This window comes from Jaculus jaculus, chromosome 1 (assembly GCF_020740685.1).
Source record: "Jaculus jaculus isolate mJacJac1 chromosome 1, mJacJac1.mat.Y.cur, whole genome shotgun sequence".
Lineage (NCBI taxonomy): Eukaryota > Metazoa > Chordata > Mammalia > Rodentia > Dipodidae > Jaculus > Jaculus jaculus.
Genome location: NC_059102.1, coordinates 228268673 through 228291870, shown reverse-complemented (window position 1 = coordinate 228291870; position 23198 = coordinate 228268673). Strand labels below are relative to the sequence as shown.

Sequence of the window (23198 nt, the reverse complement as noted above, 5' to 3'; positions counted from 1 at the left end):
GAGGCTCCAAGGTGAAAGAAGAAAAAGGAATGGAATTGAGGGCATGGGGAAAGTACCTTGGAATGCCTGAGGGGCCTCTCATGCAGAAGGGGTTGGACTCTGTCACAGTCAGGTGGCTTGGGCCCTTGTGTGGGGCTTCTGTGGGAAGCCAGCAGTGGGGCCTAGCATTTCAGACCGGAGTTGGAGTATAAGGCCTTCTCCAGCCTCCACTTGGGGCTGGGCGTCCAACCTGGAGCAACTGGACTACACAGAATGAACTTCTGCTCTCCTCTAAGGTCAAAAGCTGCCCCCCCCCCTCCCCGTGTTCTAGGACCAATCTTGGCCAGGTTCCTATTTTCCTTGATGCTCTTGTCTCCTGGTTGCTCTGTGCTGGGTATTCTGGACAGGGGTTTCCGGTACCCATACCCAGGATGGGTGAATGACAGAACTGGGGTCAGGGAGCAGCTGTTATGCATGGCTGGTGTCACCCACACCACTTCCCTTGGCAGAAGTTGGTCCCGCCCCTCCCCACAGGCTGGAGGAAGGTTTGTTCAGCAAGCTGGCTCTGTACCTGCTAGTGAGGGGAGGCCATTAAGGGAGGTGCTAACAGCATACGCTTGCTGGGCGAGGGGGATGTGAACAGATCCCCAGGCAAGCCTCACTCCTGACATAGGAACGCCCTGAAGTACAGTCTCTGTGGCTCAGGTATGATGACGCAGGAGGTTCAGATGTGCGCTCTGGGCAGCTATCTACCCACACCTGCCTAAACCTTGAGGCCTCCCCAGTTGTGAAGCCTGGCTCAGTATTTTATGCCAGGACTTGTCCAGGAGTGCCAGGGTATCAGTAGTAGGGGAGGGGCACAGGTGGCAGGGCTGCTTTTGCCGTCCCTCTTCCCTCCTCCTCAAGGAGCACAGCACAATACTGGGTAGGCAGGAGGCACCGGGCAAGCATGGCGGCTAACTGCTCACATGAGCTGCCACTGCCCCCTGCTGCCCAGTTTCCAACAGCTACAATTCCAAGAGGTGGGCTCTTGGAGAGGTCTGAAGAGTGGGGAGGGGGGCTGTAAATGGATTGTCCCAGCAGACCCACTACACACGTGTGGGGTCCTGGGAGATGAGATGCTATGGGTGGCATGCCCCTCCACTCCTGCCTTTCCCTAGTCAGCTGGATGGGTTTCTGTGCAGTTGAGCTCCATGAAGGTGAGGGCTGAGCGTGAGGCCAGTGCCTAGCAATACAGCTGGTTGAGTTCCCTGGCACCAGGTGAAGGTTGGCTGATGTGGCCAAGGCCCAGCTGCTTCAGCAGGTCTCCGGGCGTTCGGTTTTTCTGAACCCTAATGCTCTTATCTATGTAGTGGTCCCAGTGTGTGTAGCAGTGGCGGGGTTGCAGACCACACTTGGCAGAGAATAGGTTTGGAATAGCAAGGTTCCCTGTAACCATCTCCTGGGCATTTGTGAGGTTCAAGGGCAGGTGGACTCTATCCCTCCTAATCAGCATAGTCCTGTAGCTCTCAGTTGCAGTTCCAGAGTGGAGTAAGCGCCTTCACCAAGGACAGAGCATGGAGGTGGGAAGCTGTCCTGCTTACAGGCCTCTGGGTGACCTGAGGTTGCCCACAGAGGAAGTGTGAAATAGGCAGGGTAAAGGAGGCAGGAAGGCCACAAGTGAGTTCCCAGGCCCTCAGGGCGACCAAAGCAGCGGTCAGGGGTTTGGCGGCACATAGGACTTAGTGGATGGTGGTTAGAGACGAGTGTGTGGACATCTTGTGTGGCAGGAGGGTGGTACGAGGTCACAGCCAGCTCAATGAAGTGACATTGGTGGATTAGTGGACTGGGGAGGCACAGGCAAGAAGATGCCATCAGGAGATAGGTGGGGGCTGACCTTAGAGCCTGTGACTGGGGACAGGCCAGACAAGGAGGGGCAAGTGGACCAGAAAAAGAAAAGCTGGTGGTTGAGAGTGACCCCGGTCATGAGGTTAAGCTGGTGAGGCCCACTGAGGGGTGCAGAGCTCATTTCAAGGGAAGTCTCTACATGAAAGGCTGTGTCACAGTCAGGGACCATAGTGGCCTGGGAAGGGCTAAGCTCCACCAGAGGGACCCTAGCAAGAGGTCCTTGGATCCCTGCACGACATGGGGAGATGATTGAAGAATGCTATGAGCTGGGGAGATCTGAAAAGGGCCCTTGAGGAGACCCAAGGGAATGTCCCAGGCAGGGAGCAAGGCTGGGGAGCCACTGTTGAGACAGGGAACTACAGCAGATGGTGCTGGCTTGTCATTTTCATCACCAGCATGAAGGACCGGGTGGGGGTGGGTGTAGGGGTATAACTACCCAGACATGGAGGAGGGACAGGCCCTTAGGGAAACCTTGATGTCCCTGGGCAAATCTAGAGCCTGAGAGGCATGGCCAGACTGGTGGCAGATTCAGGTGTTTCCTGGTCTCCCCCTCTCAGTGTACATCTTCAAGGGGAGACTAAGGCAGGCTTGTACCCTTGACTTGGGGCAGAGGCAGGCTCCCCAGGGGAGGCAGGAGGAGAGCTCAACTGCTTGTGTGTCAGGCACAGTGGATGCATATTGCAGATACCGCACACTCAGAGGGATTTTGGGTAGGTGAGAGTGTGACATGTGCTTCAGGACCCCTAGGGGTTGTTGGCATCCGTGGGTATGTGCTGGAGCTGAGTCCTACGTGTAGGTGTGAATGGACTTGGGCCACTGCCAGGGATGAGCCAAGGACTGGTGCGTGGGTGTCAGGTTGATGCTTCACCATACACCGCGGGGGACAGTGGGAAGTTACAGAATCCAGCATCCAGTTGTAGACCCCTTGAGGGTCAGAGGGCTGCTGGAGAGCCTTATTTCCAGGCCATGGTGGACCTCCCCTTCAAGCCTGGGGTTGCGACAGTGGACTACTGGAGGGATCTCCCGGTGACAGCGTGCAGCCTGTCAGGTGTGTGTGCCCGCTCGGAACCAGAGCACCTCCCATCTGCATCTTACAAGTGTTGAAACTGGCAGGGCTGGTGAAGGTGGGGGCCTGTGGCGTGGGATCCTGTCTTCCAATCCTGCAGCTGTGCGTGGGATGGGGACGGAGGGGGAGGCTGGGGATCATCTTCCAAGTCTGCCTTAGGTCTCCTTTGGTTTGAGCTTCTATTGCCTACCAGCTCCAGCTCCCTGATGCTCCTCATCACCTTTAGAAATCTTAGCGCATACACTGTGAAGCTCGGTACTAGGTTTAAAACGGCTGGAGAGCTGAGCGTGCAGACACTGGGGTCAACCACCTTCAACTAGCAGGCAGGCTCAGAGTGGGACCCAGAGCCCTCCCTGTAAAACTCAATGTAGATGAGGAGCAGGACGGAGGACCTGTGCCTCACCCCACTAGGCTGGCTTACCAGGACCTTTTGCCAGCTGACTTCCCTGGCTCCAGGTGACCCGCTTGTTCTAGCAAGCCAGAGGGTGTGGTCAGTTGGGCAAGGCCTGTAAGCAATGACTGAGGAACATTTATTCTTGTGCAAACCCAGGCCCATTAGCAGGTCGCCCCTAGGGCCTGGGTGAGAAAAACTGGTCAGCAGGCCTCCCCCCCAACCCCGCCCGCCCCCAGTGGTACTTCTGAGCTCGTTTTCAGTCTCCGGAGCTGCCATAAAGACTTGTGGGATTGGAAGAGAACAGGCGTGTGTGTTTCCTAGGAGGACCAAGCAAAGCTGCAAGGCCATGTGGTGGCTAGGATATGGTCAGTTAGGTTTTGCCAGGCATGGCCTTGGTCCAACCTGTGCAGCCAGTCAGTAAGGCAGACTGGAGGTGGCGGCATGTACTACCTTGGTAGCCAGTGCCCACACCTGCTATATTAGGGCAATGCCTTCTTCACCTGATCATGGGATCTTTTTTGGGACTTCGTTCCTTTCCCGTTCCCAGACTCAGCAAGCACACCCTCCTAGCCTGGTGTTTTGAGAACAGACAGGGCAGGAACAGGGTTGCCAGCCAGCCTAAAGCAAGCAGGTATCCAGTGGCTGAGCCTGGCGGGGGCTGGGTCGCGGAGGAGACAGTGGTGGAGGGGAGTTTGGGCAAGGCTGGGGGTGGGACTGAGGCCCACTGGCTCTAGGCTGGCAGGTGGGCCCCGGGCTCAGACAACAGCGGGCCTGCCAGTGAGCTTCGTCACACCGAGCGTCTTTATTTAAGTGCCAAGGGTCCAGACGGCGCGGGCTCACTTCACGTGCTCGGCGGCGTGCGAGGAGCAGTAGTACTTCTTGTGCGCGATGAAGGTGGACAGGCTGCTGAACCGGATGTTGCACAGGCGGCAGTAGCGGTGGCCGCCGCCGGGAGCGGGCGCAGGAGGGCCCTTGCCGGGCGTCCGCGCGCCCTGGTCCGCGGGGTCCGGGGGCGAGGCCTCGGGGGTGGGGGACGGAGATCGGGGCGCCCGGCCGTCGGGGCTGTCTCGCGGGACGCGCTCGGAGGACGCACGGGGCTCGGCCCCCGCGCTGGCCGCGGGTTTGGCTACCTGCAGGCCGTGCGCCAGGCGCAGGTGCTCGACCAGATCTCCGCGCACGCGCCCGTTGGGTGGGCAGTAGGGGCAGAGGGCGGCGGCCCGCAGCGGCGCGGCGGGGCACGAGTACTTCTTGTGCGCCAGGTAGGCCTCGAGGCTGTGGAAGCTCACGCGGCACGCGGTGCACTCGTGGTAGTCCGCCAGCGCGGGAAGCGCGGCGGGCGCGTCGGGGGATTGGCGCCGCGGCCGCTTGCTCAGGTCTATAGGACCTTCGGGGACAGCGTCCGGCGAGAGCGCGGGCGCGGGGCCGGCGCTTCCACTTCCGCTCGCGGGCCTCGGAGAGGCGGGCAGCTCGGGCGTGGGGGCGTGGCCGGCAGATGAGGGGGCGTGGCCTACTGCAGGAGGCGGGGCGCCGGCCACAGCCGGAAGTTCGTACAGCTTGCGGCGCCGGCGCGTGCGCACGGGCGGCGCGGTCAGAGGAGGGGCGGCGGCGGGCCCCGGGGGGCCGGCGGCGGGGGCGGGAGGCGGCCGGCGTGGCGGCGGGTCGTGGCGCGAGGCGCAGTAGTAGCGCTTGTGCACGGTGTAGGTCTCGTGGCGGCTGAAGCGGATGTTGCAGGCTTCGCACAGGGTACGGCTGGGGTCGTCCTCCGCGTCGTCCACCGAGCTGCCCGGGCTCTGGCTTCCCTCGCTGCCCCGACCAGCCGCCTCCGTCTCTGGAGTCAGCGCGCCGCCCGCCTCATCTTCTCGCGCTCCGGGGCCCGGGGACGAGCGTGGCGGGTCGGGCTCGGCAGGAGTGCCGGGGGTCGCCCGGGCAGGGCCGGCGGACGCCTTGGGCCTACGATTGGCGGGCGCGTCCTCGGAGGCGCGGCGGCCGGAGCAGTAGAGGCGCTTGTGCACGTAGAAGTTGTTGACGTTGTTGAAGGTGATCTCGCACTCGAAGCACGTGGCACCCTTGGTTCCCGTGAACAGCCCGGTGGGCGCGGGCGCGGCGGCCGCGCCTGCGCCGCCCGCACCCTGCTGCAGCCGGCTGTGCACCAGCTCAGACATTTTGGCCAGAATCTCCGAGGCCTGTGGCGTCGCGGGGCCGGGGGCCGCGCCGGTGTCTGGCCCCAACACGTACTGTGGCAAGAAGAGTGCCCCAGCTAGAGCCAGCTCCCCAGGTCCCGGGCTGGAGCCGGGTGTGGGGCTGGGCAGCTCGGTCTTCACCCTGACAGGAGGTGGGCTGGGCGGTGATGGAGTCCGTGATGGGGCCCGTGAGCCCCCGTCATCTCCGGAGCCTGGGGCGCGAGCTGCCTCGGGTTCCTCTACTGCCTCTGCCTTGATACTCTTGGGGGCTGCGGGGGGCTCACTGCTGCCCCCATTCTGGGGGGCCACTTTGGCCTCTCCGTTGGTAGCCTCTGCTAGGGCCTTCTTGTCCAGTCCTGGGGATGGTGTGGGTGCCTTGTCTGCAAGGGCTAGCGGACCTTGCATCACTGTGAGTTGCTGGAAGCTAGCCAGGCTGTCTGCAAGGAGACCACAGGGCTGCATGTCAGTCCCAGGCTGGGGTGTAGTGGACAGAGTTGATTTAGAACCAAGGCTCATATGGTCCACCTGCCTGAGGACAAACTCCCGTCCCTTCCACTCATGTCCGCATGATGCTTACCTGGGGGAAGCTTAGCTGCTGGGTGTCCTGCCCCTGGGGAGTATATCTCACCCTTTGAGCCCGGCTGGCACACCATGTGGTTGGTCACCAAGTGGCTGTAGAGGATGTCCCTTGTGGTGGAGATGAAGCCACAGTTGTGACAGACACCTGCAGACCACTGCTGTTGTCAGGGCACTGGGTCTGCGGTGGAACCCTACAGACCGCCCCGCCAGTCGTCCTCTTCGAACCCACTTACCGCTAAGTGTATCCGTGTGCACCTTAAGGTGGCGCTCACAGTTGGCCTTGGTGGTGAAGGCAGACAGGCAGATGAGGCACACAAAGGGGCGCTCTCCTGGAACATGGGTGAGTGGCTGGCTCGGACCCCAGCGACCAGGAAAGGGCACCGGACCTTTTAAGCTCCTCCTCAGCCCCATGCCTCCTCCCAGGGCCCTGGCACAGATTCAGCCCTGCAGCGACCATGCACATAGCTACAGGTGGACCCTGGGCTAGGCTGTGGAGAGTGACTGGAGGGCTGCATGGTGGTGGCATGTGCTTTCCCGGTGCCTGCCCATCCTGTGGCATGCTGAGGATGGAGGGGTCTGGGAGCAGGTGTAGACTCACCGCTGTGGCTACGCATGTGGATCTCCAGGGAGCTAGCACTGGGGCAGCTCTTGCGGCACTGGGGGAAGGGACAGATGCGCTCATTGGGATAGGCTTCCTTGGGCTTCTCCTCGGTGGCTGTGGCAGGGGAGCTGGCTCGCTGGCGGCTGGCGCAGTAATACAGCAGATGGGCTTGCAGGTTCCGCTCACTCCGGTACCAGATGCCACAGTCCTTGCAGGGGAAGACATCTTCTGGGGGGATGGGGAGGCAGCACGGATTTAGGGTGGATACACTTGGTAGTACCCCACTAAGCCATATCTCAAGCCCCTAACTCCCCTTTTGATGGGCTTCCAGATGGCTGGGGTTTACAAGGAATGTGACCAGTGATTCCCCCAGGTCAGTGCCAGGCCCCAGATCCCCTTCCTGTGAGGAGACTCCCTGGCCTTGGGATACCCGAGGAAACCATGAGCAAATGCTGGTGGAGGTGTATGACAGCTGGGATGAGCGGGGATCCAGGAGACTCTAAGATAGACATATACATGGGTGTTTGGAAGTGACTGTCACACTGGGTACTGCTGTGCGTGGTTCAGTGTTGGGCGCAAGGCCAACAGGCATTTGTGCTGAGATTTGGGGGATGAGGCCAGATGCTGCAAAGACACCCCACTGGTTCTGTGTACCTGGTTGCCTTCATGCTAAGTAACTAGCCAGGCTGGCTGAACTGACCTCAAATACACTACTTCTAGCCTTTTAATTCCTGCGGGTTTGGATTGCCTGGGGTGGCTCTGCCCCTTTGTGAGGACTGGCTATTGTCTGGTCTTGCTCTTAACTCAGTGGGATGTAGGCATGTTGTCTCTAGCCCAGATCCCAGCTCTGGCCATCAATGGCCCCCTGGCAGAAGGCCTCTTAGCTGTGCAGGGTCCATGCTCCTGGTGATGTTTCCTTCAGACCCTGTGGTGGATCCTTGTTCTGAGGAGGAGAAACTGAATGCTTGGCCTGGAGCCACCTTGGGGGTGTGGCCCTGCCAACAGCCTAGGTGGCCACTGCTGCTATATTTCCTGCATTACATGAGCCTGAGTCTGGCCAGCTCCCTTGTATTAAGCCATGTGTATGTCTCAGCAGTCTTGGGTCCCACACTGGTGGTCTCATGCTTGCTGGTACTGGCTGGATTACAGTGGGTATTGAATGAATGTCTGTGGGACCCATTCAGTCCTCAGTAACCACCCTTTGAGCTTCCGGGGAATGACAGTCCGTTCTACATGGGGAGCCACAGGCCTATTGGCTTGGGGTCGGTCAGAGTCATTTTGAGCCTCAGGCCATTTTACTTGCATATGGGATCCCTTTCCACTGTATGACTCATGCAGGCTTTTGGGACTCTGCATATACTGGGGCTGCACTCAGTATGACCTCAGCCCCCCTGTCTTTTCTCTGACACGTCCTGATGCTCTCTGTGAGACCCTGCACCCAGATCCCTTAAGGGCTGACCCATCTCTGCCTTAAGTCATGTCTGGTTGTCCAGCACCCAGGTCACCCTGCATCATCTAGGTCCCTTAGAGTCTTGCTGGGTGTGTAAATAAACACACCCCGCCTCTGAGCTGTATCCCACCTTGTATTGGCTTGAGTGCCCCCCCATTCCCAGCCTGCCCGGTACTCACTGTTTATGACTGCAGTGGCAAGGATGGATGCCATTCCTGCCTGCTGGGGCAGCAGCTGGATGTCGGAGTGCATCGGGGCCGGGCCTTCAGTCTCCGCCGGCTCCTTTACGGGGTGGTTGGGAGTGATGCGAGGCTCAGCGACGAGGAGCACATGTAGGAGCCCGCCTGCGGGCACTGGCTTGGTGACTCTGCACCAGAGGGCATCATCTGGAGGGTACAGGCACCCGTGATTCTGGGACCAGCAATGCTGGGTTTACTGTGTGTTCCTTCCCTTTGCCCACCCCCCTCATATCTGGCCCAAGGGGACCCTTTATACTGCCTAGGTAGGGTGGAGGGTGGGACCAGGCCATGGCAGAAAGCAGTCGTGCGTGGCTGTTTTCTGTGGTTATAGTATCTTGTCTGTGGGTAAGACTGGGCAGGGTGCCCAGGCCTGTGCCCATCTCTGGGGGAGGGATGCCCCAATTCCAGTGAAGGGTACAGGGAGGGAGTAAATGGAGGGAGATTTGGTATAGTTACTTGGTTGGGAGGAGGTGGCATGAGGCAGAGGGCGTTATAGTCCCTTCTTCCCTCTGTTGGAAATTGGCCAACTGTGCCAGTTCTTACGATAGCCGGTAGGGGGAAGCCTTGGCAAACAAAACCCAGATGAACTAGGCTAGCTGGCCCTTTCCCCTGGCCTCCTGTCCTGATTCAGTGCTTCCACGTGTGAGCCATGGGCAGGACAGGGCTGTTACTGACTTCAGGCCTAATCTACTGCTACCCACAGGCCCAGAGAAGGTCACTATGGTTACCATTGGCACTTCAAGGACTCTTGTCCTTCCTAGAAGGCCATACTTGACAGAGCTCATGCTGTAGAGACAGGCGATGGGAGCCCGTGAAAAACACTTGCTGCAGAAACCATCCTGGTATGTGGTGGACACATTGAAGTGCCTTCTGGCTGCTCCCTCTGGGTCCTTAGACCATGCTTTGTTGGAGGGAGGCCAGGACTATGGATGGGGAAACTGAGGCACATGGATGAAACACTGTCCCAGGTCCCATGAATTAGGGTAGGACTGGCTGGTGTGCTTTGTCCTGAAATGAGAGTTGCCCATGGGAGGGTGAGGGCTTGTTCAGGAGCCCTCCAAGAATTCCCAGGACAATCTAGCCTATGAGACAAGCTGTGGCGGGGGAGGACCCCTTTGTCACCCCCACTCCTGGATGCATTTGGCCATGCCTTTTCTGCATCCTCACGTCCGTACTCTGGACACAGAAATGTTCTGGCAGGCCAAGAAGTTGCTCAAGTTCCCCCAGCTACTGAGGAACAGCAGCTGGGTTTGAGTGCAGTCGTGATCCCACTGATCCTGAAGCAGGGGTCACTACCCCTCCCACCCAGCCCAGGCTTTCGGGGCCTTGTGGCTGCCCTTCAGAACCATAGCCTGCCCTGCAGCTCTTGAGGTGGATCTGATTTACCTGGGACTGCAGTTCCTAGGACAGTCCTTCAAAGGCCCACCTCACACAGGGTGCACCCCCAAGCATCTTGCTTGCCTCCCCTCACCTGAACAGACTGGTGTCTCTTTAAGGGCTGGTCCAGGCAGACCCAAGTGATTCCACCTTTCCTCCCGAAAGGCCTCAGGAGGGAGGGAAACACTGCATGGTACCAACCCTTCCTGTAGATCTCCAAGTTGCTTTCAGCTTCCGTCAGGGCCTGGGGCAGCATCCTCAACCAGCAGGCCTCATCCACCAGCAGGGTCAAGACTGGGCCCTAGGGAGAACAGAGACGGGGAAGGGTCATCCTGACAGGGAGTACCCACCGGAGGTTCTGCTATGCACAGTGGTGGGCTGACAGCTGACAGAACTGGGCAGGCATCGCCCATCACTGCTGGCACTTGGAGGCTTGGCAGGGAGCAGCCCTTTCCAAGCTCAGGCATCAGGCTGTCGTGAACACCAAGGTCACGCAGCCAGTGAGTTGCAGGGCGTGAATTGCACTCAGCTCTGTGTTCCTGTGTATGGGCGCTGCTGGCCACCACAGCACAGCCCGCAGATGAGATCTGTGACATCTGCTCCTCCCTAGATACTTATGTGCCCCCATGGACCTGGAGTTCCCCCACAGAGCAGTTAACCTTTCTGGCACAGAGGGGGCTTGGCTCTTCATCCACTGTCCCCTCCCTGGGACTGGCCACCCCTTCCCTCAGTCCCAAGACCTGCTGAGTTGTGCTGCATCAGCCCTACACCCACCAAACCTCACTGTCTCCTGGGAGGTAGGGTGTGCTCTCTCTCCTCTCTCAGGGAAGGAAACTCAGGCATGGGTAGGGGAGGAATAGAGCTTGAATGGGCTGTGCCACACTCTTCCTCTGCAGTTTGGTGTGCACCATGAAGGAAAGAGCTCAGTCCCCAGCAGCTGCTTGCTTCCTACCCACTGCCCCCTGGCCTGGCAGTAGAGGAAGGGTCTATGGCCATATCCCAGCGCAGCCTGGACTAGAGAGCTGGGTTGGGACCTTTGTTGCAAATGCAAGACAAGGAACAGTCAGTGGTAAGCAGGTGGGTGTGGCAAGCGTCTGGCTCACCTTGACACCTGGTGGGTGGAGTGGCTGCACCTGGGGCTTCTGGTTCCCTCCTGCAAGGCTGTGTGGAAAGGTGTCGAGCACATACAGCCTAAATTCACTTTCTGTTTTCAAGTAAATATCCCTTAACCAGCAACTTTGTGCACTTAAGTCACGTCAGGTTGCCCAGCACCCAGGTCACCCTGCATCATCTAGGTCCCTTAGTCTTTTTCTCTCTCTTTTTTGTTTTTTCCAGGTAGGGTTTCACTCTAGCTCAGGGTGGCCTTGAACTCATGGCGATCCTCCTACCTTTGCCTCCCAAGTGCTGGGATTAAAGGTGTGTGCCACCACGCCCTGCTCACTGTGACTTTTAGCTGAGAGCCCAGGTCCACCTGTTGTCACCTGGGGAGGCTGTTGCTCACTCTGTGGTGTAAGTACCTGTAAGATGCTTGTGGTGGCCAACCCAAAGCTCCTAGGCACCAGAAGTTAGGAAGAACAGACATTTTGACTGGGCAGGAAGGATGGTGACAGCTGGGGACACTTGTTGGGAACTGGACACCACCCTAGCTAGGTCTCTGCACGGCTTTTTGGGCTTGGCTCCCGCTCTGTGTGGCAGCCACTTGTGCTCTAGGACCAGGCATTGAGGTCCAGTGCAAGCTTGGCCTCCCATGGTCACCCCCGTGGACCACCTCTGCTGAGACTCTAACCATGTGGCATACACAGAGCCAGCAAGATAAGGCCTGCTGGCCAGGAACTTGTGGTGACAATGCACTGTGAGGTCAGAGCAGCCCAGCCAGGTGGCTTCCGTGTCACCTGCCTGCTGCCACGTGGCTCGGTCATGGAGCAGAGAGTGGAGATAAGCCGGCTGGTGGGTTGGGGAGAGCCTGAGCCTTGTAGGTGAACTAGGCTGTACCTGGTGGTGCCACTAAACCCCAGCCTTACTAATGGGATGGTGCCCACTCTACAGGGAGCTGTTGTGAGCACATCCTTGTCTTGCCATTAGTTCTTGCAGGAGCCCTGGGCAGGTCACTATCTTCCCTCTGTGGCTCTTGTTCTCAGAACACTTAGAAGTGGGATGTGTAGGAAGCCCTTGGAGCAGCAGGCACTAGCTGTGGCCAGCTCAATTCTGCTTTCGCTCTGCTGGCAGATGAAGTGTCAGGCAGATGTCTCTGGGCCCATGTTGGAGCTAGTTCTGGACGAGGCTGGGAATTGTCAGCTGGTGAATACATTCCATCCTATAACCTGGCTGGTATCAGGAGGGTGCCCCACTTTCGACAGTACATTGCTGATGCCCAGGGCTTCAGGGGACAAAGACAACTGTAATGCTCCAATGGGGACGGGTGGAGCAGACCCAGGGGGTGATGCAGCAGGTGGTATAGGGTACCCGGGTTGGGGATATGACTCTCATATCCCAGCTGTGACCAGATGGCTCTCAGAGATGTGGCTGGGCTTGGCCCGCCCTGCCTCAGCCTTCCGAGGCTCTAATGAATATTAATGAGCATAGGAGGGTGAGAAAATTAATCTGCCTGATCCTCCGATGGGTGCTACGGTAACGATATGAAATCTAATTATTCGTCCCAATATTTCTAAACCCTCAAACTGAGACTGACAGTCTCGCGGTTGGTTTGCCGCTTATCGCTCTCTGGAGCAGCATGTTCACGGCATGATAAAAACACGCGCGCCACTTTGCTGACGCTGCACAAGCCACTCTCTGCGGAGGTCCCAGTGCTGGGAGCACAGCGCCATGCCACCCCCCACCCCATGGCATCACAGTGCATGGTGCTGGCCTTGGGGGATAGAGGGAGGAGGGAGCTAGGAGCTGCTTTCCAAGTGATGCTAACCCCCTCCCCCCCCCCCCCGGAAATGGGTCAGCAGGTCTGGATGCTCCAAGATGGCCCTGGCTTCCAGCCATCGTCCTGTCAACCCTCACCACTTCAAAGGGGGCTGTTAGCCCATAGTGAGGGGCTGGGGACATGGTGCAGGGTCTGCATCCCCTACGTTCCTACCTGTAGTCTGTTGGGACAGATATGGGTGGAGCCTTTTTTTTTTTCTTCTTAAACAGGGTCTTGTGTGGCCTAAACTGGCCTCAGTACTCAATAAACTTGCTATGTAATTTAAGATGACCCTGCGCTTGTGCTTGTCCCACTGTTTCCCAAATGCTGGGATCACAGGCGTGTAGCACCACACCCACTTTCATGTGGTGCTCGTGTCAAATCCAGAGCTTCGTGAATTTTAGACCAGCACTCTACCAACTAAGCCATATCCCAAAAACTCCACGGCATGGTCCTTCTGCCCTCCCTGTGCTTGATGCCTGGTCTGGGCACCACTCTGCCTGGACAGGCGTGTCCAGGGTCAGGGAAGAGCCATGGCATCCATCCCTGTGCTCCTCTAAGTAGTGAGTTCCTACCTATCTGTTCTACCTCCTGACTGGTCTGCTCCCAGCCCAGGATGATGCTCGCCACTTTTAATCCTCTCATGCATCTGAGACTGTTCCTGTTCCCCCAACAAAGAGGTCAGTGTCCCGACTCTGGGCTGATAACCATCAGAAACCCTATCTACTCGCCATTCGCTGTGACAGCTTTATCTGAGGCTGGTCCCAAACCCTGCTGTGCGACTCATGAAGCCACTTGCAGGGGAAGTAGGCCCATGCTGGTAAGTGGCCTGGCCCAAAAGTCCTAGCCCATGTGGCTGTTGGCCCACAGGTTCCCATGGGTCACAGGACCAGGGGTTGAAGCTGGTAGCCACAGGGTGGCTTCCACAAGATCTCTTCCCCTCCCTTGTCCTGTCTTTTTGCCAGTGTTGAGAAGCCACCGGCCCCCGTCACCTTCTCCAGTGATGGTAACCTTGGATTCCCTTTCTCCCCCCAAAGGCCCACTTTATAGGTACAGGGCTGAGGCCAGCTGGAGTGGCTGTATATACTGGACACAGAGGCTCTGCCACATGCCAACAGCTTCTGCATTCATTCATTCTTCCATCCACACAACAGGCAGCCCTTGCTAGGTGCCATGGACACAGTGAACTGGGAAGAAAGAATAGGGGATAGTGGGGACAAGGGGCAGGGATCAGTCAGTGCCAAGCTGAGTAGCGTGACTGGGATTTGTGTATTCTGAGAACAGCCAAGGGTTGTCCTTGCCCCTGGGAAGGCAGTGAGTAACTGAAAAGATCACAGGTCAGAGGGTATACATCCCATGCCACCCTTCCGTCCCTTTGTGCAGACTGGGTGTCTCTTGTCTACCTCCTGGCTTAAACCATTCATCTTTGGTACTCTGGGGATGAGGAGGGAGCCAGCTGCAGGTGGCCTGGGGCCATAGCTGCTCTGGCAAGAAGGGGAGGTAAAGGGGCATAAGGAGAGATTGGAAGCCGGGCGTGGTGGCGCACGCCTTTAATCCCAGCACTTGGGAGGCAGAGGTAGGAGGATCGCCATGAGTTCGAGGCCACCCTGAAACTCCATAGTGAATTCCAGGTCAGCCTGGGCTACAGTGAGACCCTACCTCGAAAAATAAAAAAAATAAAAAAAAAAAAAGGAGAGATTGGAGACTGCAGTACTTTTTAAGCTTCTCCCATTGCAGGCAAGGAGAACGAGGCACAGAGAGGAAGGATGCCTAAGACTCCAAAAGGCCAACAGCAGGCCTGAATGGTGCCCTAGCAAAGGCCTGATGACCCCCTTCTGGGCTGTCCACCTGGGCTGAACCCTAGCTCTGCAGCCTGCTAACACTGTGGATGGGGTCACCTCTCAGGTGCCACCCTGAGCTATGCACATGACCTTATTTAGAAAGAGAGTCTTTGTAGATGTAAGCTCAGATCTCAACATGAGAGAATCCCATGACAGTTGTTCCTACACGAGGAGAGGTAGGAGAAGCCAGGACCCACATGAGCAGAGCAGCACCAGAATGGTCAAAAACCTGGGGGCCACTCGAGGCCTTTGGCAGTCTTTGCCTCAGAGACACCACAATACCAGCTCTGAGCTCCAAGATCCCTGGCTTCTGGTCAAGACAGTGAGGCAATGGAACAGAGACACTAGGTCGTGGCATTCTGTGGGAAGGACCTTCTACTGCCAGGCTGTGCTGGGCAGTTCCTACTTTCCAGCTGGGGCCACCGAGGCTGAGCTGCTGTATCCCGCTGGACAATGGAGGGTCTGGCCAGTCATGCTGGGCCAGGTGGTCCTGCCCTTAGTCAGAGCTTGAGTGTGAGTGCTCAGAAATGTTGCAGGTGAGTGAGGCAGGACATAACCCAGACTCATTCCTACCTGGGTAAAGTAGCCGTAGACACAGCTGGGCTGTTTCCCTGAAGCCACTGGTGTGTGGGGGAGGGCATCTGTGTGTATGTGTGGGCGGGGAGGGTGGTAAGCAGCCCAGCTGAAGGCTGGTGGCTAGAACTGGCTGTGGTAAGATTGGGCTTGGCTGTGATGTGCCAGGCTTCAGGCTCCTTGCATGACTAGGGACAGCTAGTTAGACCCTATGGTGTTTCCAGAGGTCCCAACACCAATCCCAAGTGAGACCTTGGGTTTACTGGACTGACCTGAACGCTACTCCACCTTCAAGTGTATACTCCCAAAGCCATGTGGAGGCTGGGCCCTAGTGGTCCCTCTTTGATCTCTCTAACATTACCCTGGCTTCACTGATGCTGTGGTGGGCTCCTGGCCACAGTAAGTGAACTGTAGGGGATGCTAGACAGACGGGCAGAGCTAGCATGGGCTAGGTCAGGGAAGGAGGAGTAGGCTCCTGCCTAACAATCATCCATCTGTCCATCCACCCTGGAACGCAACTGTGCATACACACATCTGCTGCACTCATCCTGCCATCCACCCTCTTACTATTCACTCACTAACTTATCAATCCACCCACCCACCCACTCACCCACCCATAAACCATTTATATACCATAAATTCACCCATCTACCCACCCACCTATCTGCCCACCCACTCATCCATATACCCATGTCCCATGCTTCCATCTCCCCGTCATTCGTTTGAGCATTCTTTCTGAAGTCTGGAAGCTGGGAGCCTAAAGAACCCCTAGTGTAGTGACAGAAACCCCAGCAAGTCATTGTCACACTCACTCTCCACTCAGTACTGTGTGACTCAGTTTCCTTCCTGTCACTTACTGAGTATCTGGGTCTAAAGGAGTGTTGGGGGAACCCCCCCCAAGTCCCAACTGGCCCTGACTAAGAGCAACTCCTAGCCTGAAGGAGACCAGGGGGCAGGGATCCCATATCCGCATCCGCTCCTTCCCTCCTCTCTCAAGTGGAGAAGAGGAACTGCCTGGCGGCTGATAGGGCCATGGGGCAGGAGGTGATGTCTTCCTCAGGCGGTGCGGGGTGAGGACTGGGACCCATCAGCCGAGCTCGATAAAGGGCCGCTGAACGTTAGCAAAAATATTTAGACAATAAACGAAGTATCGCAAAGGCGCACATATCTTTTAGAAATCAATCATCTGTACCATGTGTCTGGACGCTTGGCGCCAAGGCGGAGATAGCGCCTCGCTGAGGAGATAAGGGTTAATCAAGGATTTAATTCTGGGGAGATAGAGGAAAGGGAGGGGAGACGTTTCCTCCCTCCTCTGCAGGAGCCTCAGAGGCGCTCTGACTGCAGGGTCCTGGCTGGTATCTGACACCTGGGGTGGGGTCCTACCCTCCTGCCACCTCCCCTCTGCGCCAGACCCAAGGGAAATAAAACGCAGCAGGAGGTGGCCTGCAGACGGAGCGAGGGGGTTGTAGCGGTCTCAGCTTTTCTATCCTGGTGAGCTCTCAGAGCCTTGGCTTTGTCATCTGTAAAATGGGACAGTGACACGCCCCGCTAGGGTTGGGGAAGGACATCTGTAGTGTAGTGTGTTTGGGACATACTTGTCTGGCTTGAGCGGCCACAGGACATCCCAGCGCCTCATCCCAGTTCTTTGCCTCCCCTGCCTTTGCTCCCATTGCTGTGTATGAGTTTTACTGACAAAGATCACAGACAGCACCTGGCCGCCACTGACCCACCTAACAGTCATTCAGCACCTGCAGCCTCTGCATCACCTGCTGCCGGCTGCCCCACTGCCACGCTTACCTTCCAGAGCCACTGTCAACACAGAACCTGCCCACAGAACCCTACGTAGCTACGCTGGGTGTCTGCTGCCATTGTCACGTCCCTGCCTAGGCCTTGGGCCAGGGTCTTCCTCCTCAGAGCAGCTAGCCATTAACACATACTGAGCATGCCTGGGCTCAAGAACCACACGAGGACTACCTCATTTAATTTGTGTAGAAGGGGTGCCCGCTCCCACCTCACAGAATGTGGGCGTCCTGGCCTACTTCTCAGCAGCCGCTGATGGTGGGTCTGTCGGCTCAGGCCTACGTGAAGCTTCCATGCTCTGTGTGCCCTGCCTGTCTTTCCAAAGGCCAAGGAAGTGGAGGCTCTGAGTCGGCAGGTACCTGCCTGGGACACAGTGGGAAAGAAGCCTATAGACAAGCACCCCAGTAGAAATGCTTGGTCCAGAGTCACCTGTTGTCTTACTGGGTAGCTTGGGACAAACAGTTGCCCCCTGTAGCTAAAAGTCCATGCGATCAGCCCAGGGGCCCCACTGGGCTGCACATCTGAACCCTGTGTGAGGCTTTTCCAGCACAGATTCTCAGTGGAGTAGGGGTTGTGAACGTGAGGGCCCAGGGTCCATGCTGGAGACCTGCCTGCTGTTTCCTGCTGCCTGTGAACACCCTGTCGGACTGTGTTCCTGGGCTGTTTCTGAGAAAGAAGTGTGCGTGAGAGAGAGAGAGAGGGAGGGATGGAGGGAGGGGGGGGGAGAATATGGAAGAATGCACATATGCATGTGTGTGCACTACCAGCTCACAACTAGGCAGAGCAGTGCCCTGTCTTCCAAACGCTAGGTAAGTGCAGCCTACAGGCCTATCCTCACCTGCAAAAGATACTAAGGCAGCTTTGGGCCCTGAGGACCAAGAAACTCAGCAGACTGTGTATATACTGGATTAAGTCATACTTGAATGCCAGTGACATCATGCAACAGAGAACCCACACCGTGGTGCTTTCGTACATTGGGGTACCTCATCCTGTACTTGCAAGAGCCAGTCTGGATGTAAGTCAGCCTCCTGGGCCTCTTTGGCGTGGCTGGGAGGTGTCTCTGAACACTTGTGCAGATGTTTCTCCAATTCTGGCCTCACCTACTACGCACAGTTGCCCCTGTACTTGTTAGGTCTCTGGGCGCTAGTGCCCTTTTCAGCTGAAATGATTTGGAAAGGAACCTGAGTGACCCAGCAGGGGGAAGCCACACCGACCTGCCATACACAGAAGCAGCCTCAGCAGTAAGGGAGGCTCCACCCCGGTGGGGATGCCCCACGTGGCGATGATAAGCCATCACGGGGAGGTCGTGCCCATCCTGGAGCCTGCCCCTGTGTCGCAAACAAGTGCCTCTCACCTGCTGCAGCGCCTCCCCCCACCCCAGCACCTGGCCTCTTGTTGCATTGCTGCTAGCTCCTTCCCCTTCTCTGCTGGATTCTACTCCCCTTCCTCCAGAAAGCCTCCCTGGGGTCCCCATGGCTCCATATCACTCCCCTTACCCAGGCCTCCTGGGCAGCTCTTCTCTGCCATTTTTAGTCCTCGGGTTCCACCAGAGTGCCCTGCGTCCAGGGGGAAGGTTGGGCTCCTTACCGGTTCTGCCTGTCCAGGGGACAAGGCTCTGGTTTGGATGCTCCCGTGGAATGGGCCCCAGGACAGGCCCTTGGTGAGGCTCAGCTGGGCCCGCACGCACCTCTGCCCATCCTGTAGTGCCAGCTCCAGCTCCTCTGAAGGGAAACAGAGTAGGGGTGAGGCAGCCATGTAGTGACTTCCAGCCTAATTCCTGCCGCCACCCCCAGAAGAGCTGGCCAAGGGTGCTGAGTTGCTGGAACAGTGTGGGGTGCCCAGCTCCTGAGGCTAGGCCTTTGGAGGACATAGTGAGCTGCAGAGACACCATGGTGAGGCGCCTGAGGCTTGCTGTGGATAGGCAAGCCACGTTTCAGGACTGACTGATCAAGGTCTCCAGAGCCTGTGCATGCTATACACCATCTGTAAGACCTTGGGCGCTGGGTGGCATGGTGACCCCTCACAAGATGTCCACCCACAACCTTAAATGTCCCTGCATTTGGGAAAAAGTCTGCAGATATGACTGAGTTAAAGGTCTTGGGGCAAGATAATCCTGGATTAGCAGGTATCCCTAACTCAATCATGGTGTCCACACAAAAGGCTACAAGAAAAGGCCCTCCCTGGGAAGAGGAAGGCAGGAGTTCAGTGGGTCTGTAGACAGCTAGGCGGGGCTTCTGACCTCCAGGCATGGGCAGGAGGTGTGTGCTATTTCAAGCCCTGGTTTATGCTAACTGGATTCAGGACACACATACACCTGCCCAGTCACTTGCTCCTCTTGAGCCTCAGTCTTCTTACTGGACAGCAGGAGATAAGACGGCCACGCCTTTAAAGGGTGGTCCCTCTAGGGGCACACACCTCCTGCCCCGCCTGCAGGCCCACAGAGGCCTCACGTGGTCTGGCTTGGTCCCCTGGCCTGAGAGCTGTGGCGGCCCTACTTCCTGGAGCCCCATCGGGCAGGCTGTGGCCTTAATGGGCCGATCATCAGATAACTGGCCAACTAATGGTGGAGATAAGGTGTAAATACGCCAGGAGGCCCCGTAGAGAGCTGTAACTGGGCCTTTGTCTCCCCGGGGGCTGATAAGATGGCAGAGGACCAGAACTGGAAGCCGCAGAGGCTCCACCCCCTTTATCAGACCAAGGGGGGGGGGGAAGGGGCCAGAAAGAAGGTAGGGCTTTAAGCCCCACCCCCATATTCTGCAACCCACCCAGGAGATGGACCCAACCTGGAGCTGTCCCACCAGCTGCCACCTCCCTCGTCCTATAAGGCATGACCCAAAAGCTGATACCAGGGTGGCCAGTGCCATTAATAGGGATAGGGACAAGACCTGGCCAGTACTTTGAGCCCTAAAGGGGATATAGACACCTGGCTCCTCAAGGTTCCTGTCCAGTGCAGATGAGGAAAGCGAGGCTCTGAGAGACCCGGCGCTGGCAGCAGGTGTCAGGATCTAAGACTGGTGCTAGCTCCAAGACCCCTCCACCTGTCACTGTGAAGGCGACAGACATTTTGCCCACCGTGGACGTATGTGTCTCTAGCCCCTACCTGACAACAGCACAGGAGTGAAGTGGACGGGGAGGGTTCACCAGGCTGGCAAGCACACACCACCTCCCTCACCCTCAGTGTGGCCACCCAGCGGTGGAGGCCATTCAGCACCCCACCTGGGTGTCAGGAGCGGGACAGAGGAGTCCCATTTTGAGATGCTCCCCAGGGTACACGCGGACCCCTTGAGAGACAGCTAAGTTGCCACGTTCCCGCACATGTCCTTAACTCAGGGTCTAGAATATTCCTCACAGAATGGGGCAGCACCAGGCAAGGACCCCCTCAGGAGCTCCTGTTACAGGGACACTTTCGTCAGCACGGCATCCACGTAGGCTGTGCTGCCCCAAGGGCGGGGTGTGGAAAGGCTCAGGGCCACACCCACCTCTGCAGTTACCTGTGGGAGCCAAGCGCCTCTGTGGCAGCTCTGGACTCCAGCTCCCCTCCTGCCCTCGTGGGGAAGCAAGCAGCGTCCATGCTTCCCCCTCGGTACTGACAGGCAAACGGCCCCGCACCCTAATCGGAGTTCGTGGTCCCGGCCCAGACTCTCAGATAAGAGTGTGGCTGGCATTTCCCACAGTGGCCGCCCCAATCCTCTGGGTATCACGCACCGCCAGAGAGGGCTGGCTACTGATAATGGGCAGAGCCCCCCCACCCCCCACGGGAAGGGGAACAGCATCCACCACTCGGATTGGAGGCTGGTGGAGACCTGAGAGGTGGCAACTGTACAATGGTCACCATGACGATGCACCTTCCTGGTCCAGGGTCCAAGGTGGCCACCCTGAGGCCATGTCTTGAAAATGAGGGTGGAGCTACATATTGCTTGGACTGGTAAGGGGAGGGCAGCTGGTCTCCATTTCAGTGCTCCCCAGCACCTTAATACAGGGCACGGCCCCTAACTAGTTGTAACTAGTTGTCCACAGTGGTCCTGGTGATGTTCAACACCCACTGGCTCAGATAACCTACTTCCTGCTCCTGGTTCCTGTCCCAACCTTTGGTGGCCAACGCAGTTAGTGCCCAGCAAAGACCCACTCCCAACGGGAAGTAATACTGCACCGGAAAAGTGGGGTTGGGCGAAGCTTCCTACTTTCTCCAAAGAGCCCGCTCAAGATTGGGAGCAAAGGAAAACTAGGGGCTCAATGACAGGACGTTGTGCTGGGGCACTCAGGAAGACACAGCTGGTTTTCTAGAAAAGCTGGGGGCTGGACAGCATAGCCCGCGAGGACAATCCCAGGTGACAGGAACCCCAGGCTGGTCGAGGCACCTGAGGCAGGCATGGGGGGCGGGGCTCTAGGAACAAGGCCACATGCCCCTCAGCTACAGAATGGAGAAAGAACAGTTCTTTCTGTCTTACAAGAACTCAGAACCCTAACACGGACTCTGGGGACCATTTGCGGTATCTTAGCCTAGCACCAGGCACAGACTGAGGGATCCCTTGAAACATACCTGGGGAAATGAAGCTCAGAGAAGGTGCACAAACAGGCTGCAGGGGCACAGCAGGTGGGTGGGGCTAGAACCAGAGCCCCAGCCACAGCTGGGACCTCAGCACCCTTTAGTGGGCTGAAGTGGGAGTGGCTAGGGGCTGGTTTATTCTGTAGCTGGCTTTCCTCCTTCCCAGTGCTGCCAGGGGGACCCCTGTACAGGGATCAGGCTGTCACTATAGGACCGGCACTGGGCCAAGGACTAATTTATTCAGGTAAACAATCCCACACACATTGTTTCTAGAACAAACACATGCTGCGATTTAATTTTTAATTTTGCCCCAGAAGCATCTTACGAGGAATAAGAGTTTCACGCTCTGCATATTTATCTGTTGAGATGTCACCCTTGCTGGATCCCTCAGGACTCAGGGACTGGGACAGAGCTGAGGGTGGTCAATAGTCATGGCCAGAGCTGGGATGCCCTGCTCAAGTGCTGCCGGATCCCCAGTTTACCCGGCTGAGGGAGGGATGATAGTGTGCTACCTCTGATAAGACTATAGCTGTGAGACTGGGTGAGAGAGGGGGCGTTCATCTCTGTGCTCAGATTGGCATCTCCCCTGGCGCACAGGTGGCAAAGGTTACATCCAAGTGCATTTCTTGGCTTGGGGCCCCTCAGCTCCAGTTTACTTCTGAAGTCCCAGAAGCCCCGGTGACCTCCCTCAACATGTGTGGCACCTTCCATGTTAAGCCCCTGCTGCTGAGACACCCCAGCCTCCCGAGGCCTCAGTTTCCCCACCTGAGCAACTGCCTCCTGAGCGCTGGCTTGAAGCTCTGATTCAGGGAGACTGTGGTGTACAGGACTGTGTGTGTGTGTGTGTGTGTGTGTGTGTGCACGTGCGCGCGCGTGTGTCCGTGCATGCGCACATTAGACTCTTCTTAAGGGGGCCAGACCCTGTGTGAATTACCAGGGTTGCCTGAGCACCGAGCCCAGCCATTCGAGCTTCCACTGTGCCTCGTGGGATATGTGGTCGGCATGTGGGTGCCCACCCACTCACCACTAGTACCCACTTATCTAATCAGCCCATCTTTCCAGCCAGCCCGCCCTATGGCTCCCATGGGCCAGCTGGGGAGCGGCCCTATCTCAGGGATCATACTGTTTGCTTTTGATAAAAGACACAGAAAAGGAAAGAAAAAGACAAGAAGGGGAGGGGAGGCAAGGCCCAGGCTGGCAGGGTTCTAGAAGACTCTGTGGGTGTAGGCACAGAGCAGGGCAGGCAAACTGTGTGGCCCTGAGGATATCTGCTTTCTACCACCTCCGGGGCAAACATCAAACATGGAAACCCAGGACCTGAGAGGAAAAGTGACACTCCCCAAGGTCACACAGCAGATTGGAGAAGGGGAGGAACCTGCTAGATGGCATCATTTTCACACACAATTTGGGATTTCTGGCTGGAATGGGGAGACTGGAGGCCACAACCTACTCAAATCCAGGAAGCAGCTGTGCCCTGGACAATGCCAGCCTATGCCCTTTGGCCAAGCCTCAGCCAGTGGTTTTTGCTGCTGCTGCTGTTTCTCCCCCCCCCTCCCCGTTTTTTAAAGGTAGGGTTTCACTCTAGCTCAGGCTGACCTGGAATTCACTATGTAGACTCAGGCTGGCCTTGAACTCATGGTGATCCTCCTACCTCTGCCTCCCAAGTGCTGGCATTAAAGGCGTGCACCACCATGCCCGGCGGTTTTTGCTTCTTATTGCCAAGAGCCTTGTATTGGAGGTGTGCTGTGAGCAAATCCAATTCCTGGTGCCCCAAC

General features: G+C 57.4%; 1 protein-coding gene and 1 long non-coding RNA gene across 2 annotated transcripts in view; one reads left to right on the top strand and one right to left on the bottom strand.

The window, feature by feature from the left end:
- Nucleotides 1-3567: 3567 nt before the first annotated feature.
- The window catches only part of Zfpm1 (zinc finger protein, FOG family member 1), a 62222-nt gene continuing 42591 nt past the window's right edge, over nucleotides 3568-23198 (bottom strand). The window contains exons 4-10 of the mRNA XM_045161695.1: nucleotides 18465-18598; nucleotides 9954-10053; nucleotides 8316-8522; nucleotides 6684-6914; nucleotides 6319-6414; nucleotides 6084-6230; nucleotides 3568-5943 (exon numbers count right to left, since the gene is read on the bottom strand). Of these exons, the coding sequence (XP_045017630.1) occupies nucleotides 4163-5943; nucleotides 6084-6230; nucleotides 6319-6414; nucleotides 6684-6914; nucleotides 8316-8522; nucleotides 9954-10053; nucleotides 18465-18598 (2696 nt within the window). The 3' untranslated portion in view covers nucleotides 3568-4162. The remainder of the gene's footprint in view (nucleotides 5944-6083; nucleotides 6231-6318; nucleotides 6415-6683; nucleotides 6915-8315; nucleotides 8523-9953; nucleotides 10054-18464; nucleotides 18599-23198) is intronic.
- The window catches only part of LOC123464457, a 32266-nt gene continuing 14023 nt past the window's right edge, over nucleotides 4956-23198 (top strand). Inside the window, exon 1 of the long non-coding RNA XR_006639597.1 lies at nucleotides 4956-5069. This is a non-coding gene — a long non-coding RNA (uncharacterized LOC123464457). The remainder of the gene's footprint in view (nucleotides 5070-23198) is intronic.